Below are 17,342 nucleotides of genomic sequence, written 5' to 3' on the forward strand. Positions count from 1 at the left end.
CGGCCTCCTGTCTTGGAATCAGCCATTTTCTTCAAGGAACCTTGGTTCCATTTCGTGGAGAATGATATTTAGAAACCAAGGCCTGGGAACTCAAGCGCGTTATTACGTCTATGCCTTCCCAGGGCTTAGAGCTAGAAAAAATATATATACATATGTGTACACATAATGTCTGTATGTGCCCGTGACACACACACATACGTGTGCCTCGCACATTCACACACATGCCCATCTATGTCTTAGCTTTTCAAACAGATATTAAAACCACAAGTGCACACTGATATCTCCGTCAACACAGGGTTGATTCCCTCTACTTCTTTCCCAGCAGTGAGGGACCCAGGCGTTCACTTCCCTGGATTCATTTACGTGCTTGCTTCCACTCTGTGAATCCAGTCCTCCCCTTAATGGTGATCAGCTGAAATCCTGCTCCCAGAATCCACCTTCCACGAGCTGTAGCTTTGGCTCCCAGGAAGAGAGAAGGAGTTCCGAATGAATTTTGATATTGTCATAAACGTATTTTTATTGGGAGACAGGTAAATATGTAAATGTATAAAATACAAAGTTAGACTCCAGCTCTACCTGACTTCATGAACTTGGGTAATCTGTTGGGTCCCTCTGATCTTACTTGCTCATCTGTAAAATGGGGATCATAGGTTTTACTTTATACTGTTGCTGTGAGCATTAACAATGTCCTGCCTGAACTAGTGACCCAATACTTGGTACCTGATAAGTATTATCTCAATGTTATCTTTTATTACTGGTGAATGAGTCAGAGCCTCAGCAGGAAACAGAGTGCTTAAACTAGGCTAATCAAGGGGCACCTGGGTGGCTCAGTGGCTTAAGCCTCTGCCTATGGCTCAGGTCATGATCTCAGGGTCCTGGGATGGAGCCCCGCATCTGGAGAGGGAAGCCTACTTCCCCCCACCCCTGCTTGCCTCTCTGCCTACTTGTGATCTGTCAAATAAATACATAAGATCTTTTTTTAAAAAATTAGGCTAATCAAGGGGTGCCTGGGTGGCTCAGTGGGTTGAGCCTCAGACTCTTGGTTTTGTCAGGTCATGATCTCAGGTCATGAGACTGACCCCGCATTGGGCTCCATGCTCAGTGCAGAGTCTGCTTGAGATTCTCTCTCCCTCTTCCTCTGCCCTTCCCCATCCCATGCATGCATATGTTCTCTCATGCTCTCTCTCTCAAATAAATAAATAAGAATTTTAAAATAGGCTAATCAAGAAAGACTTACCAAAAGGACGGTTTTTGAAGGTGTGGGCAGAGTGGAGGGAAACTATAAAGAGTATGGTAATACCCAGGGTCGGTAATAGTGGAACTATTATTACCATTTCGAGACCTGAAAGAAGGAGTGGTTGGCCCTTCTCAAAGGGCCCCTATGAGAACAACTTCGGTTAAAGGAGGCAGCTATCGTAATGTGACTGACAAGAGAGGAGCTGGGGAGCAAACACCTTGAGCCTTCTCTTGTGCCCTCACTGGCAAACCCAACCAGAGCCAGAGCTGCCTGATACACTCCCTATAAGTCAGCCATCCTTCAGGGTGGAGACCAGAAGGAGGGATCTAAAAAGGCCAAAGGGATGCCTGGCTAGCTCAGTGAGTAGAACACCTGACTCTTGATCTCAGGCCTATGAGTTCAAGCTCCATCTTGGGTATAGGGATCACTTAAAAATAAAATCTTTATTTATTTATTTTTAAATTACTATTATTATTTTTTAAGTAGGCTCCATGCCTACTATGGAGTCCAATGCAAAGCTTGAACTCACAACCCCAAGGTCAATATGAGAGCTGAGATCAAGAGTCAGACATCCAGTCAACTGAGCCACCCAGGCACCCCAAAAATAAAATCTTTAAAAAATAAAATAAAAAGGCCGAATGGAAGCTATTCAGCTCCATTTTTCAAGGTTGGGGGCAGGGGTATGTTTTGGTCACACTAGTCACTGATTCTGATGGAATTCTTACAGTAGTGTATCAAACCCCCGTCAAATGTATCAGTCATGAGGATGGCCTCAGACCTAGTCTTCCTGAGAATCAATGCTTAACAAAAAAGAAACTTAGCAGAAATCACCAGGACAGCAAGTATCTGTGGATGGGGAAGGGCTGGGATTCCAGGAAGAACGAGGCATGGTGTGTGCCCCTGGCATCCCCAAGTCAGATCACAACAGAGGAAGAAGTACTTTGGGCGTGGGGAATTGTTCTCTGCAGAAAGAGAAGAGAGAGGAATGGTGCACAGGGCTCTGTTGCTCCAGATGATTACCAAGCACCTGGTAATGAGTTCAAGAGCCAGACCTCAGGAATCTAGTTCAGCCTATACCAGGAATTCCCTAGATCCTTTCTGCTTGTGACCATTCCGAACATGCAGAAATGTGGCCACCTGTAGAGGGAAGGGAGAGTTGGAGTTTGGAAATCAATCATAATCTGAGCCATAAGGAAAAGATTTGTCCTGACAATTTTTCTGAGCTATAGAAAAAAAGAAGCTGGAAGGAAAGGAAAGGAAATTTCATAGTGTTTCTGTCTTAGGTGCTTTCTGAACACTGATGACTGATTGAACTTGAAACAGAAAAAAGAAATGCTGGAGAGAAGGAATGCCTGTGTCTCATTGGAAGTGAAGCCAGACCCCCTTTCCTTCTCATGATCTCTCCATGGAGCCCATCTGGGTTCTGTGCCATTCCTGGGCCTGCCTGATGGGGTCCAGGATGGCACGGTGACTCCCATTCCAGCCCCAGGTCACGCTGAGTGACCCTGGGCTGGGAGGTCCCGGAGTCTCAATTCCTCATTGAGCAGATAGGGGTGATTGTCCCAGATGCCAGCTATCAGCTTTGTCATTCATACCCGCTGCTTGTCCATGTGGATGCCTTCTCCATCCACCTCAGCTCCTGGTGACAAATGCCATAAGAGCGGGCACTCAGCTCTGTGTTGATGAGCACAGGGGGGTTTTGAATGTTTGACCTCCTGTTCTGTTTTCTCTTGACTCCTTTTTTTCTGGACATTACTCACTGGCAGGCAGGAGAGATGGCCGGTTGGGTCGTGGCCCAAGGTGGCTTGGTGTCAGGAACCAGACTGGAGTCTCCCTTAGCAGTCTGACAGTTTGAGGAAGAAGTGAGTACACTCTTGAATGTGTCTGCAGAGTATTTGATCACTCTGGATAAAGCCCCGTAAATATGAGTCATTCCAGGACAACTGATCTTTATTCACCTAGAAGACTCACCTAGCGGAGTTTTCCCGGGAGAAGGACCATGACTCATTTCATTCATTCATTCTTCGTTCGTTTGTTCATTTGTTTTTGGTGAAGAATTGCATAACATGGGAAAATGCACAGATCAGGAATGTTCACCCACTGAACATACCCAAATAACAACCATCAAGACACAGAGTATGACCTGTCTCCCCATCACTACCCTGATATCTAAGACCATAAATTACTTTTACCTGTTTTTGTCCTTTATATACATGGAAATAAACAGCATGTACTCTTTTCTGTCTGGCTTTTTTTTTTTTTTGCCCAGTGTTATATCTGTAAAATTTGCTTTTCGTGTCGCAAGCAGTTACATTTTTTTCATTCCCATCACCGTGTAGAGAGAAGGAGGTGTGGGAGGTGAGGAGGGATGATTTCCCCTCTCCCCCACCCCTACCAGGAACATTTAGAGTTATCTGAAAATACTTTTGGTAGTCACAATTCACAGTTGGGAGCAAGGGATGCTACCAGCATGGCACTTAGTGGGTCGAGGCCAGAGAGGCTACTGGACATCCTACAATGCACAGGACAGCCCTCACAATAGGCATATTCAAGCCCAAATGCCAGTAATGCCAAGGTTGAGAAAGGCTGATGGACATTTGGGTGTGTTGTGAATATGGCTGCAGTGAATACTGAGCTGTATGTCCTTTGATAAACACGGATGCCTTTCTGTTGAGTAAATCCCCGGGAACGGCATTACTAGGTCAGGGCACCTGCCTGTGTTCACCCTTGGGAGACTCCACATGGTTCCTAGAGTTGTGTCCCTTCACACTTTGACCAGCTGCACATGAGATTCAGGTCGTCGCACATCTGCCCCCAATAATTGTGCATTTTCTGCTTCTTTCTCTCTTTTTTGAGGTTGTTGTTTTTTTTATTTTCATTTATTTTTTAAAAGATTTTATTTACTTATTTTAGAGAGAGAGCCTGAGAGCAGGGAGAAGAGCAAGGGGGAGAGGGACAAGCAGACTCCATGCTAAGCGTAGAGCCAAACGTGGGGCGGGATTTTGTGACCTGAGAATGTGATTTGAACCTTGAACCATAAGCAAGAGTCTGATTTTTAATTGACTGTCATTTATTTATTTATTTATTTATTTATTTATTTATTTTTAATAAACATATCCCCAGGGGTATAGGTCTGTGAATTGCCAGGTTTACACATTTCACAGCACTCATCATAGCACATACCCTCCCCAATGTCCATATCCCCACTACCCTCTCCTGTCCACCCTCCCTCCAGTAACCCTCAGTCTGTTTTTTGAGATTGAGTCTTTTATGGTTTGTCTCCCTCCCAATCCCATCTTCTTTCATTTTTTCTTTTCCTACCCCCCAACCCTCCCACATTGCATCTCTACTTCCTCATATCAGGGAGATCATATGATAGTTGTCTTTCTCTTATTGACTTATTTCACTAAGCATAATACCCTCTAGTTCCATCCACGTCATTGCAAATGGCAAGATTTCATTTCTTTTGATGGCTGCACAGTATTCCATTGTGTATATATACACATCTTCTTTATCCATTCATCTGTTGATGGACATCTAGGTTCTTTCCATAGTTTGGCTATTGTGGACATTGCTGCTATAAACATTCGGGTGCATGTGCCCCTTCAGAGCACCATGTTTGTATCTTTAGGATATATACCCAGTAGTGCAATCGCTGGGTCATAGGGTAGCTCTATTTTCAACATTTTGAGGAACCTCCACACTGTTTTCCAGAGTGGTTGCACTAGCTTGCATTCCCACCAACAGTGTAGGAGGGTTCCCCTCTCTCTGCATCCTCGCCAGCATCTGTCATTTCTTGACTTGTTAATTTTAGCCATTTTGACTGGTGTGAGGTGGTATCTGTGGTTTTGATTTGTATTTCCCTGATGCTGAGTGATGTGGAGCATTTCTTCATGTGTCTGTTGGCCATCTGGATGTCTTCTTTGCAGAAATGTCTGTTCATGTCCTCTCACATTTCTTGATTGGATTATTTGTTCTTTGGGTGTTGAGTTTGCTAAGCTCTTTACAGATTTTGGATACTAGCCCTTTATCTGATATGTTGTTTGCAAATATCTTCTCCCATTCTGTCAGTTGTCTTTTGGTTTTGTTCACTGTTTCCTTTGCTGTGCAAAAGCTTTTGATCTTGATGAAATCCCAATAGTTCATTTTTGCCCTTGCTTTGTCTTTGGCGATGTTCCTAGGAAGAAGTTGCTGCGGTTGAGGTCAAAGAGGTTGCTGCCTGTGTTCTCCTCAAGGATTTTGATGGATTCCTTTCTCACATTGAGGTCGTTCATCCATTTTGAGTCTATTTTTATGTGTGGTGTAAGGAAATAGTCCAATTTCATTTTTCTGCATGTGGCTGTCCGATTTTCCCAGCACCATTTGTTGAAGAGGCTGTCTTTTTTCCATTGAACATTCCTTCCTGCTTTGTCGAAGATTAGTTGACCATAGAGTTGAGGGTCTATTTCTGGGCTCTCTATCCTGTTCCATTGATCTATGTGTCTGTTTTTGTGCCAGTACCATACTGTCTTGATGATGACAGCTTTGCAATAGAGCCTGAAGTCTGGAATTGTGATGCCACCAACTTTGGCTTTCTTTTTCAATACTCCTTTGGCTATTCGAGGTCTTTTCTGGTTCCATATAGATTTTAGGATTTTTTGTTTTATTTCTTTGAAAAAAATGGATGGGATTTTGATAGGGATTGCATTAAATGTGTAGATTGCTTTAGGTAGAATAGACATTTTCACAATATTTGTTCTTCCAATCCATGAGCATGGAACATTTTTCCATTTCTTTGTGTCTTCCTCAATTTCTTTCACGAGTAATTTATAGTTTCCTGAGTATAGATTCTTAGCCTCTTTGGTTAGGTTTATTCCTAGGTATCTTATGGTTTTGGGTACAATTATAAATGGGATTGACTCCTTAATTTCTCTTTCTTCTGTCTTGTTGTTAGTGTAAAGAAATGCAACTGATTTTTGTGCATTGACTTTATATCCTGACACTTTACTGAATTCCTGTACAAGTTCTAGCAGTTTTGGAGTGGAGCCTTTCGGGTTTTCCACATATAGTATCATATATGTGCAAAGAGTTATAGTTTGACTTCTTCTTTGCCAATTTGGATGCCTTTAATTTCTTTTTGTTGTCTGATTGCTGAGGCTAGGACTTCTAGTACTATGTTGAACAGCAGTGGTGATAACGGACATCCTTGTCGTGTTCCTGACCTTAGCGGAAAAGCTTTCAGTTTTTCTCCATTGAGAATGATATTTGCAGTGGGTTTTTCATAGATGGCTTTGATAATATTGAGTTATGTGCCCTCTATCCCTACACTTTGAAGAGTTTTAATCAGGAAGGGATGCTGCACTTTGTCAAATGCTTTTTCAGCATCTATTCAGAGTATCATATGGTTCTTACTCTTTCTTTTATTAATGTATTGTATCACATTGATTGATTTACGGATGTTGAACCAACCTTGCAGCCCTGGAATAAATCCCACTTGGTCATGGTGAATAATCCTTTTAATGTACTGTTGGATCCTATTGGCCAATATTTTGGTGAGAATTTTCACATCTGTGTTCATCAAGGATATTGGTCTGTAATTCTCTTTTTTGATGGGATCCTTGTCTGGTTTTGGGATCAAGGTGATGCTGGCCTCATAAAATGAGTTTGGAAGTTTTCCTTCCATTTCTATTTTTTGGAACAGTTTCAAGAGAATAGGAATTAGTTCTTCTTTAAATGTTTGGTAGAATTCCCCTGGGAAGCCATCTGGCCCTAGACTTCTGTTTGTTTGGAGATTTTTGATGACTCTTTCAATCTCCTCACTGGTTATGGGTCTGTTCAGGTTTTCTATTTCTTCCTGGTTCAGTTGTGGTAGTTTATATGTCTCTAGAAATGTATCCATTTCTTCCAGATTGTCGAATTTGTTGGTGTAGAGTTGCTCATAGTATGTTCTTATAATTGTTTGTATTTCTTTGGTGTTGGTTGTGATCTCTCCTCTTTCATTCATGATTTTATTTATTTGGGTCCTTTCTCTTTTCTTTTTGATAAGTCTAGCCAGGAGTTTGTCAATCTTATTAATTCTTTCAAAGAACCAGCTTCTAGTTTCATTGATTTGTTCTATTGTTATTTTTAGTTTCTATTTCATTGATTTCTGCTCTGATCTTTATGATTTCTCTTCTCCTGCTGGGTTTAGGGTTTCTTTCTTGTTCTTTCTCCAGCTCCTTTAGGTGTAGGGTTAGGTAGTGTATTTGAGACCTTTCTTGTTTCTTGAGAAAGGCTTGTACCGCTACATATTTTCCTCTCAGGGCTGCCTTTGTTGTGTCCCACAGATTTTGAATTGTGTTTTCATTATCATTTGTTTCCATGATTTTTTTCAATTCTTCTTTAATTTCTGGTTGACCCATTCATTTTTTAGAAGGATGCTGTTTAGTATCCATGTATTTGGGTTCTTTCCGAATTTCCTTTTGTGATTGAGTTCTAGCTTCAGAGCATTGTGGTATGAAAATATGCAGGGAATGATCCCAATCTTTTGATACCGGTTGAGACCTGATTTAGGACCCAGGATGTGGTCTATTCTGGAGAATGTTCCATGTGCACTAGAGAAGAATGTATATTCTGTTGCTTTGGGATGGAATGTTCTGAATATATCTGTGATGTCCATCTGGTCCAGTGTGTCATTTAAGGCCTTTATTTCCTTGTTGATCTTTTCCTTGGATGATCTGTCTGTTTCAGTGAGGGTAGTGTTAAAGTCCCCTACTATTATTGCATTTTTGTCGATGTATTTCTTTGATTTTGTTATTAATTGGTTTATATAGTTGGCTGCTCCCATGTTAGGGGCATAGATATTTAAAATTGTTAGGTCTTCTTGTTGGACAGACCCTTTGAGTATGATATAGTGTCCTTCCTCATCTCCTATTATAGTATTTGGCTTAAAATCTAATTGATCTGATTGATATAAGGATTGCCACCCCAGCTTTCTTCTGATGTCTATTAGCATGGAACATTGTTTTCCACCCCCTCACTTTAAATCTGGAGGTGTCTTCGGGTCTAAAATGAGTTTCTTGTAGGCAGCATATTGATGGGTTTTGTTTTTTTATCCATTCTGATACCCTGTGTCTTTTGATTGGGGTATTTAGCCCATTAACATTCAGGGTAACTATTGAGAGATATGAATTTAGTGCCATTGTATTGCTTGTAAGGTGACTGTTACTGTATATTGTCTCTGTTTCTTTCTGATCTACTACTTTTAAGGTCTCTCTTTGCTTAGAGGACCCCTTTCAATATTTCCTGTAGAGCTGGTTTGGTGTTTGCAAATTCTTTCAGTTTTTGTTTGTCCTGGAAGCTTTTAATCTCTCCTTCTATTTTCAATGATAGCCTAGCTGGATATAGTATTCTTGGCTGCATGTTTTTCTCGTTTAGTGCTCTGAATATATCATGCCAGTTCTTTCTGGCCTGCCAGGTCTCTGTGGATAGATCTGCTGCCAACCTAATGTTTTTACCCTTGTATGTTACAGACTTCTTTTCCCGGGCTGCTTTCAGGATTTTCTCTTTGTTGCTAAGACTTGTAAATTTTACTATCAGGTGACGAGGTGTGGACCTATTTTTATTGATTTTGAGGGGCGTTCTTAGCATCTCCTGGATTTTGATGTTTGTTCCCTTTGCCATATTAGGGAAATTCTCTACAATAATTCTCTCCAATATACCTTCTGCTCCCCTCTCTCTTTCTTCTTCTTCTGGAATCCCAATTATTCTAATGTTGTTTCATCTTATGGTGTCACTTATCTCTCAAATTCTCTCCTCGTGGTCCAGTATTTGTTTGTCTCTCTTTTGCTCAGCTTCTTTATTCTCTGTCATTTGGTCTTCTATGTCACTAATTCTTTCTTCTCCCTCATTTATCCTAGCAGTAAGAGCTTCCATTTTTTATCGCACCTCATTAATAGCTTTTTTTATTTCAACTTGGTTAGATTTTAGTTCTTTTATTTCTCCAGAAAGGGCTTTTATCTCTCCGGAGAGGGTTTCTCTAATATCTTCTATGCCTTTTTTGAGCCCTGCTAGAACCTTGAGAATCGTCATTCTGAACTCTAGATCTGTCATATTACCAATGTCTGTATTGATTAGGTCCCTAGCCTTCTGTACTGCCTCTTGTTCTTTTTTTTTTGTGGTGAGTTTTTCTGCCTTGTCATTTTGTCCAGATAAGATTTGCTTTCTCCTCCTCTGGAATTCCACTGTTCTCCTTGGTGAGTGAAGTTGGTCTTGGCTGGGTTTCTTGTTGATCTTCTGTGAGAGGGGCCTGTTGTAGTGATTCTCAAGTGTCTTTGCCCCAGGCGGAATTGCATCGCCCTTACCAGGGGCCGGGCTGAGTAATCCACTCGGGTTTCCTTCCGGGAGCTTTTGTTCCCTGAGTGCTTTCCGTAGAGTTCCGGAGGACGGGAATGAAGATGGTGGCCTCCCAGAGCTGAGAGCTTGGGTCCCGCTTTTCAGTGCGCCCTCAGAGAAAAGTGCCCAACCGCCTCCTTCCCCCTGGCCTCTGGTCGCGCTTGGAGGAAAGTGCTCAATCACTTGCACTTGGAGAAAAGCGCCTGGTTGCTTCTGTCTCTGTGGCCTCCGGCTGCGCTCCAACCTCACCCAGCCTGCGAGCAGTTCAAGGTAACTCCGAGCTGAGAGCTCACTCCTTGGCTTTGTCACTGTAGCCAGCTTCCCCGCTCTAATACCTGCGAGCTCTGCGACACTTAGACACCCCTGGTCCTTCTGTGACCCCACGGGACCTGGGGTTACGCTGACCCCGCGTGGGCTTTACCCTGGTATTAGCCTCTGAAGCGATGTCTCTCCGTGGAGCAGACTTTTAAAAGTCCTGATTTTGTGCTCCGTGGGTCTGCTGCTTGCCAGGAGCCGGTCTCTCCCCCTGCGGTCTATCTTCCTGTCACTTTGGATTCACTTCTCCGCAGGTCCTACCTTTCAGAAAGTGATCCATTTTCTGTTTCTAGAATTGTTTCTCCTCTTCTCTTCGATTTTCCATTGGATTTGTAGGTGTTCGCAATGGTTAGATAAGCTATCTAGCTGATCTCCTGCTACCTGATGTCGTCTCAGCCTGCTACTTCCGACTGCCATTTTTTAAATCTCTCTCCTATACCCTGCCTCTAAGTCAATTTATGGCATATTAGATACCCAAAACATCACTGTTTGTCAGTAAATAATCCTGTTCCATGTTTTGCAGGAGACTGGGATTATGCACAGGTGTGCTTGCTGTATACAGTAAGTTAGAGAAGGCATTTGGGGCAGGACCCTGGCAACTAGGCCTTCTCTCCCCCCCCCCACTCTCTTTTTTAGAGAGGGAGGTAGGGTGGGGACAAAGAGGGAGAGAGAATCTCAAGCAGACTCCCTGCTGAGCAGGGACGAAGGAGCCTGAGTCAGGGCCCTATCTCGTGACCCTGAGACTGTGAGCTGAGCTGAAATCAAGAGTTAGCCACATACTGAGCCGCCCAGGTACCCCTGGACTTTTCTCACTTAAATACCCGTATTAACACTTTTCTGTATGTCCATTTTCTTCCATTCTTCCTGGGGGTGCTGATAGGTTTCCATAGTAAATTTTACAGGGACCGGATTATCCACCATTTGAGTTCATGTTTATTAAGTATTTTCAAATTGTGCAATTGTTGTTTTGTTTTTTATGGTAAAGTGGTTAGTCACAGAAAAATAGGTCAGGTAGAGTCATTGGGGAAAAACAAAGTCAAAGAATTTTGGTCTCTGTCCTATTGGTTCTCAGACAGTTGGTCCCAAGAGCTTTTTAGAACACAGATTGTGGGCACCCTGGTGGCTCAGTGGGTTAAGCCTCTGCCTTTGGCTCAGGTCATGATCTCAGGGTCCTGGGATCGAGCCCCGCATCAGGCTCTCTGGTCAGCAGCAAACCTGCTTCCTCCTCTCTCTCTGCCTGACTCTCCGCCTACCTGTGACCTCTCTCTCTGTCAAATAAATAAATAAAATTAAAAAAGAAAGAAAGAAGGAAAGAAAGAAAGAAAGAAAGAAAGAAAGAAAGAAAGAAAGAAAGAGAAACACAGATTGTTGGGGCACCTGGGTGACTCAGTCGGTTCAGCATCCAACTCTTGGTTTCAGGTCAGGTTGTGATCTCAGGGTCATGAGATCAAGCCCTGCATCAGGCTCCACACTCAGTGCAGGGTCTGCTTGAGTTTTCTCTCTTCCTTCTACCCTTCCCCACCTCTCTCAAATTAATAAATCAATCTTTAAAAAAGAAAATAAAATATAAGAAATGAAGATTATTAACTTTCACCTGAAACTTATTGACCACTTGGGATGTGGGCCCTACAACCTGTATTTTCACAGCCCATCCAGAGGACTGGATGCTTCACAGAAGTTTGCATACTCTTGATCAGGACAATCCTTATCCCCAATTCGCAGACACACCTAGTCTGGCTGAATACTTTTAGAAACAAAGGTTTTGGTTCTTCCAGGGTTAGCAATTCACTTCCACATGTAAATTCAGTGATTAGTTTCCTCTTGGAATGTTAATTTGCTGTGATTTATTTGGGGTAATTTCATTTTCTAAGCCTCCAAATTTCAGGCTCTTGCTATTTCCAATTGGTGTATTTACGCTACCAGAACGTTGCAACCTATCTGCACATGCTTGGTCATTTGCCTATTTGAATATATCTTTTGCAAGTATTTGCATAGCCTCCCTTAACATCCAGGAAGTGTTTCCATGATAACTTTGCTCCATCAAAATCAGATGCAGAGCCGTTCAGCGTACACCACCATGATATGGTATAGCATGACCGTCCTCTGGACCTACTCTCTAGGTCTTAAAATTCTACATATTAAACTTCTTCCCTCCTCTGAGAGAAGAGTTTGAAATAATGCTTTGGCTTCTGTGATCTAGACAACAACTTCTTCTGTTGCTAATTAGATGAATGGTATAGAAAGCAAAATGATTGGGTCCCAGGAGAAGGTGGATTTTTCCCCAGAGAGCCCCATCAGAGGACTCCTCGGTTATCGGAGTTGTTTCAGTTGAAGATGTGTTTTGGAAATGTCTTCTTTCTTTAACATCGTGATCATCATCATGAAAAAGAAAACCAAAAACCTCCATTTACAAATTATCTGGCCACCAGAACAGAATTAGTTGTCTGTCTGAAGTGAATTTGATTGTCACCATTCTCTACTTCCCTGTGAATTACCCTTAGCTCAAGGGGAAAACATAATTCCCTACGTGTTATAATTAAGAATAAATCCCTGAGTCATTTGGCCTGCTTCAATAACAAAGAAAACCACACAAAAATGACCTTCCAAAGAACAGCCATCAGTGAGCCCAAGAAATGATAACATCTTACCTCATTCACTCAAATTTTTCTGCCATGGGACTTAGGCTCTCAATGTCACTTTGATAAACTTGATCAGACCCTGTCCTTGTGGGGCCCTTTCTGCTATTATTTAACATTTCAAATGTTGTATGCCTGCTCAAACCTGTGTCCCCTCCATTTCTTCCCCGACCAAAGGACAGTAGTTAATTGAGAATGGAAAAACCAGTCCCAGAACAATTATGAAACCATAATGAAGTTTGCATAAGTACATGCAATTAAACAAAGAAAAGGTATGTGAGGAAGTGTGGTATGTTCATGGTTAGGTCTCTGCAGGTGTGTACTGAAACAGAAGAGCAAAAAAAAAAGGAATACTGGACCAGGAAAGTCACAAATCATGGAGGGTTCTCCTAGCCTCTGCTATTCTAATACACAAATTAGAACAAAGGGCAACTATAGATTTTAACACTCCTTTTTCCATTGCTGAAAACTGTACTTTTCAAATACCCAGATGATTCCGGACCCATTCAATGAGCATTGAATGCAGCATGTGCCAGATGGCCCACCTTCCAGAATACAAGGGAAGGCTGTTTGAGTTGCTGGACAATGGTAGGAACAGAGGGAAAATGTCCCCAGCTCTCCTGCAGCTCACCTTCTAACCTTGACTGGTACTCTTAGGTCATGGTTCGCTGATAGGAGGGTTTTTAATCTGCTGCTATGCTGGAGAAATTCCAGATTCACAACTCTCCCAGGGAAATTTCTCCACATTGGGCTTTCTTGTTCTTCTGTTCTTGTTTGCTCTTGCAATCTCTCCAGTTGGAGCCCCTTCTCCATGTTCTGAGGGGCAGAATCCAACCACTGGAAGCCCTTTCTCACCATTCCAGTTCCTAGGGAGCTTTTTCCCCTCTGAGCTCCCATCGCATTTACTGGATATCCTCTTGTTTGGAACCAATCCACAGTCTTCTGTGTTTTGCTCATCATCTATTTTCAGCTGTATGTATTTCGAATCCTAGTGAAGATGGAATTTCCTACAGGACAGGGGCCATTCCTCACTCTTCCTGGATTCCGTCACTGCTGCTTAGCGGATTCACCATACACATACTGAATTATCGCTCATTTTAGCTAAAAGAGACTACAGAGAACATCTTTTTTTTAAAGATGAAGCAAGTAGGGAGCCAAAGACCACATACTTGGTTGAAGTTAGAAAAGGGACTAGGATCCAGTGTCCTGATTTTGCACCATGCCCTGTTAGTAATATTGTGAGGGTTAATAAACACCCCCCCCCTTTTTTTTAAGATCTTTTATTTATTCATTTGACAGAGAGAGAAAGAGAGTGAGTGAGAGCATGAGCAGAAGGGAGGGTCAGAGAGGGAGGGAGAAGCAGACTCCCTGCTGAGCAGGGAGCCAGGCTCTGGGCTTAATCCCAGGACCCTGAGATCATGACCTGAACCAAAGTTTGATGCTCAACAACTGAGCCACCCAGGCACCCCTGGGCAACCCTTTTGACACACAAGTGAAAACACATTTTGCATGGTTTCTCACAGAAAGTTGATTGAAAGTTGTGGGTTTTTTAATGTCATTTAATCTAACTGATCAATCATTCTGGCCAGATTCTTAATCATAGGAAACAAACTGATGGTTGTTGAAGGGGAAGGGGGCAGCGGGATGGGGTATCTGGGTGATGGACATTAAGGAGCGCATGTGATGTAATGTACATTGGGCGCTATAGAAGACTGATAAATCACAGGCCTGGACCTCTGAAACCATTAATATAATAGATGTTAATTAATTGAAAAAAAAAAAAACAAGAAAGAAAATAAAATCAATCTGATCAGAGTTTTTGTTTGTCAAAATAAAAGATACCAGTTGTTCTGTTCTCAATTCCAGTTAAGAGTGCAATCACCTCTGCTTAACTGGAACATGGGGGATGTAGACTCCCCTCATTCATTCATTCACTCATTCAACACATACAAACAAGTAAAAAAAAATAGTATAAATATGGTAACATACATATTTCTACATTACAAGGTTGAGCGAGTGGAAAAGGAAGTCTAGACTTCCCGCTAATTCTCAGCCCATGAATTCCTTAGTGACCCGGGACTTGAAATCCTTCTTCTATCTATATTCTTATAAGGAAAAACTCAAGAGGTGCAGCAGCTGATGTTCTGTGAGTATTTACATGACGAAAGCCTCATTAAAGCCTCAGGGTTGCTGCTAAAACATCGTTAATGAGTACATAAATATGAATTTATTTTTATTATTATTATTATCAGTGGGTGCAGTATACTGACGTATCCTTCCTCACTGTGACTTATTTCGCTCTTGTTCCTCCCTCAGCTGGCACGGGTTGCCTGGGAGCGCTCCCCCACCTAACCATGTCCTTGGTCGACCTCCTTTGCGGCAAGATGGAGGCCCAGTCTTTTCTGCACAGTCTTTTACGACAGTCTGGTGCGCCATGATTTCTGTCGTGCCGCAGCCCCCTTTAGCGCCGTCCTCTCCGGGTCCTCCGCTATCTTGCCTTTTCACGCGGAAAGCCTCATGGTGCTGAGGTGTCGGGGCATCTTCTTTCGTCCCCATGATGATTTCTTAATTTCATGGAGATTCTGAGTCTTCTGTCGTTTCCAAGAGAGGATACACTCTTCATGTGGGAGTTGTGTTCTAAGATAGCCCCAGAGCTGGAAGAATGTTTTGCCAATGGACGAAAAATTAAAACTGGAGGGAATGAAGGGCAAGCGTTGAAGGCGGCCGCAGGGGAGGGGAAACACGTCTAGCCTGATTAATTGGCTAGTTGGGGAATAATTGCTTCCAGAGTGAGCACAAGGCTCCGTTGCTAGGCCTACAGGTGCCAGCCCGGTCCTTGGCTGCGGTCAGAGGCAGAGAGGGAAGGGAAGCTGAGCAGTTGAGCCTGGGCAGCAGAAAAACACGTGGGGTCCGTTCTGAGTTTGCGGGTCTTATGGCCTGTTAGGAAGGAAAGGTAGCAAGTACAGCCTTTCTCTGCTTCGACACGCAGTTTCTTAAAAAGTTCTCTTGTGGGTTGGTTTGTTTGTTTGGTTTGGTTTGGTTTGTTTAGTACCAGAACCTGGGGATGGGGAAAGTTAGCTAGCTCAAGGACAGCCGAAAGGACAGTGGGAAAACAGCTATATTTTCAACACACAAACAATGCCATTGGGAGTAATAGATTGAATACAGAAACATTAGGATAGCTCCTAGATTGGCTGGTGTGTATGTCTTAATATAAGGGCATTTTAATGTCTGAACCCCAGCCTGTGTGGATCTGAACCCCTGTGTTAATGGCCGGATGGAAACAATAATGTAAACAGCTTCTGTTGGCCTGATTAGGTTAACCCTGAATACTTCCAGGCTGCAAATATATTAATACTCATTCTAAGCCAAAAAGCTTTGCTAAACTAGATACTGGAATGACTCTGTTTTGAAATAAAATACACAATAACCTAATACTTAAAGGCGTTATTTGGAAAAAGAGAAGCTTGGGGTTGACTTTTCCATGATCATGCACTTTGCTGTCATTTCCTTTGCTTTATTCCGTGGAAGATGCTAATAATTAGATCTGTTTTACCCACATAATGGCTACATTTTCTTTATTCTACTTTGCTTGAAAATCTGAAGATGGGTTCTACATGGAGTGGACTTGTGGCAGGTCTTAAAGAATGAAGAGGATTTAGTGAAGGGGAGAGGAAGAGAAGGTACGAGTTGGAAGGATGAAAAGTGGGAATAATGAAAACTAGCAGAAAGAAAGGCTACAGAGGGCCTGCCTGGCTAGGTCAGTAGAGCATGAGACAGCTGATCTGGGGGGCCGGAGTGGGGGGAATCTTTGCTAGTTCGAGCCCCGTGTTGGGCACAAAGTTTGCTTAAACAATATACTGTGCTCAGAAGGTCCATCACTTGGAGGTGGAAGGCTCACATTGGTTTTCCTATCCTTGGCAAAGCAGGAAATCAGCATATTGTCATCTTAATTCCATTAATATCAGGGTAGAGACTTTTCAAAAGGAGGGAGAGAAAGCCCGTTGAAGGACATTATTCTTCATGGGGTGAGTGGGGGCTCAGTCTGTGCTTTGAGTTGATTGCATAGGGCAGAGGGTGTGAGGTTGACATTCAGAGCATGAGGAAAAATGGAAAAAATTGTTGACCTGGCAGTTTAGAAGTCATTGTAAATAGGGGTGCCTGGGGTGGCTCAGTGGGTTAAAGCCTCTGCCTTTGGCGTCCTGGGACTGAGTCCCGCATCGGGCTCTCTGCTTGGTGGGGAGCCTGCTTCCTCCTCTCTCTCTGCCTGCCTCTCTGCCTGCTTGTGAGCTCTGTCTGTCAAATAAATAAATAAAATCTTTGAAAAAAAAGTCATCGTAAATAAAATACATTAATCTATATTTAAAAAATAAAAAGCAGCTGGCAGAAAAGTGAGGCGTTGAAGATGAGAAGCTCCTAAGTCAAAGGGCTTGATACCCTTTACAGGTGGGGGGAAACATGGTTCCTTTCCAGAAGGTCAATAAGCCTGACTGGGCAGGTTCAACGCGCTTCTCTAGGTATTGATGATGTTCTCTTGGTGTTGAAGACCTGTGTGCTCCTCCTCCCCTCAATCTGAACATCACTTGTGGCCAGAATTCAAGTTCTTTCCAGGGAAACTTTAAATCCTTACGTAAATCAGGGGATGTAGCTTGGGACTAGCTCATGTGACCCTAGCATTCTGTGACAAGCACCTCCATAGATGCCATAAAGGGAGGAGAGGAGCTCGCACCTGATCTCAAAGTCACAGGGAGCCTGCGTTGTCAGGTCCCCTAGGAGTGGGTGCCCTGTGATCTCTTGTTTTT

At 42.8% G+C, this 17,342-nt stretch overlaps 1 protein-coding gene across 3 annotated transcripts in view; it reads left to right on the forward strand.

Moving 5' to 3' along the window:
* LOC116869928 (N-acetyllactosaminide beta-1,6-N-acetylglucosaminyl-transferase-like) overlaps nucleotides 1–17,342 on the forward strand; it is an 82,333-nt gene that overhangs the window by 15,674 nt on the left and 49,317 nt on the right. Inside the window, exon 2 of one of the 3 annotated variants that reach the window (XM_032861554.1) lies at nucleotides 2,521–2,728. The exons of the other annotated variants lie outside the window; for them this stretch is intronic. Within the exon in view, the coding sequence (XP_032717445.1) occupies nucleotides 2,521–2,531 (11 nt within the window). The 3' untranslated portion in view covers nucleotides 2,532–2,728. Of the gene's footprint in view, nucleotides 1–2,520; nucleotides 2,729–17,342 lie in introns of those variants that run through there. 3 annotated transcript variants of the gene reach the window in all.

Source organism: Lontra canadensis, unplaced genomic scaffold, assembly GCF_010015895.1.
Source record: "Lontra canadensis isolate GAN:19392208 unplaced genomic scaffold, GSC_riverotter_1.0 scaffold21, whole genome shotgun sequence".
In the NCBI taxonomy this organism is placed as follows: domain Eukaryota; kingdom Metazoa; phylum Chordata; class Mammalia; order Carnivora; family Mustelidae; genus Lontra; species Lontra canadensis.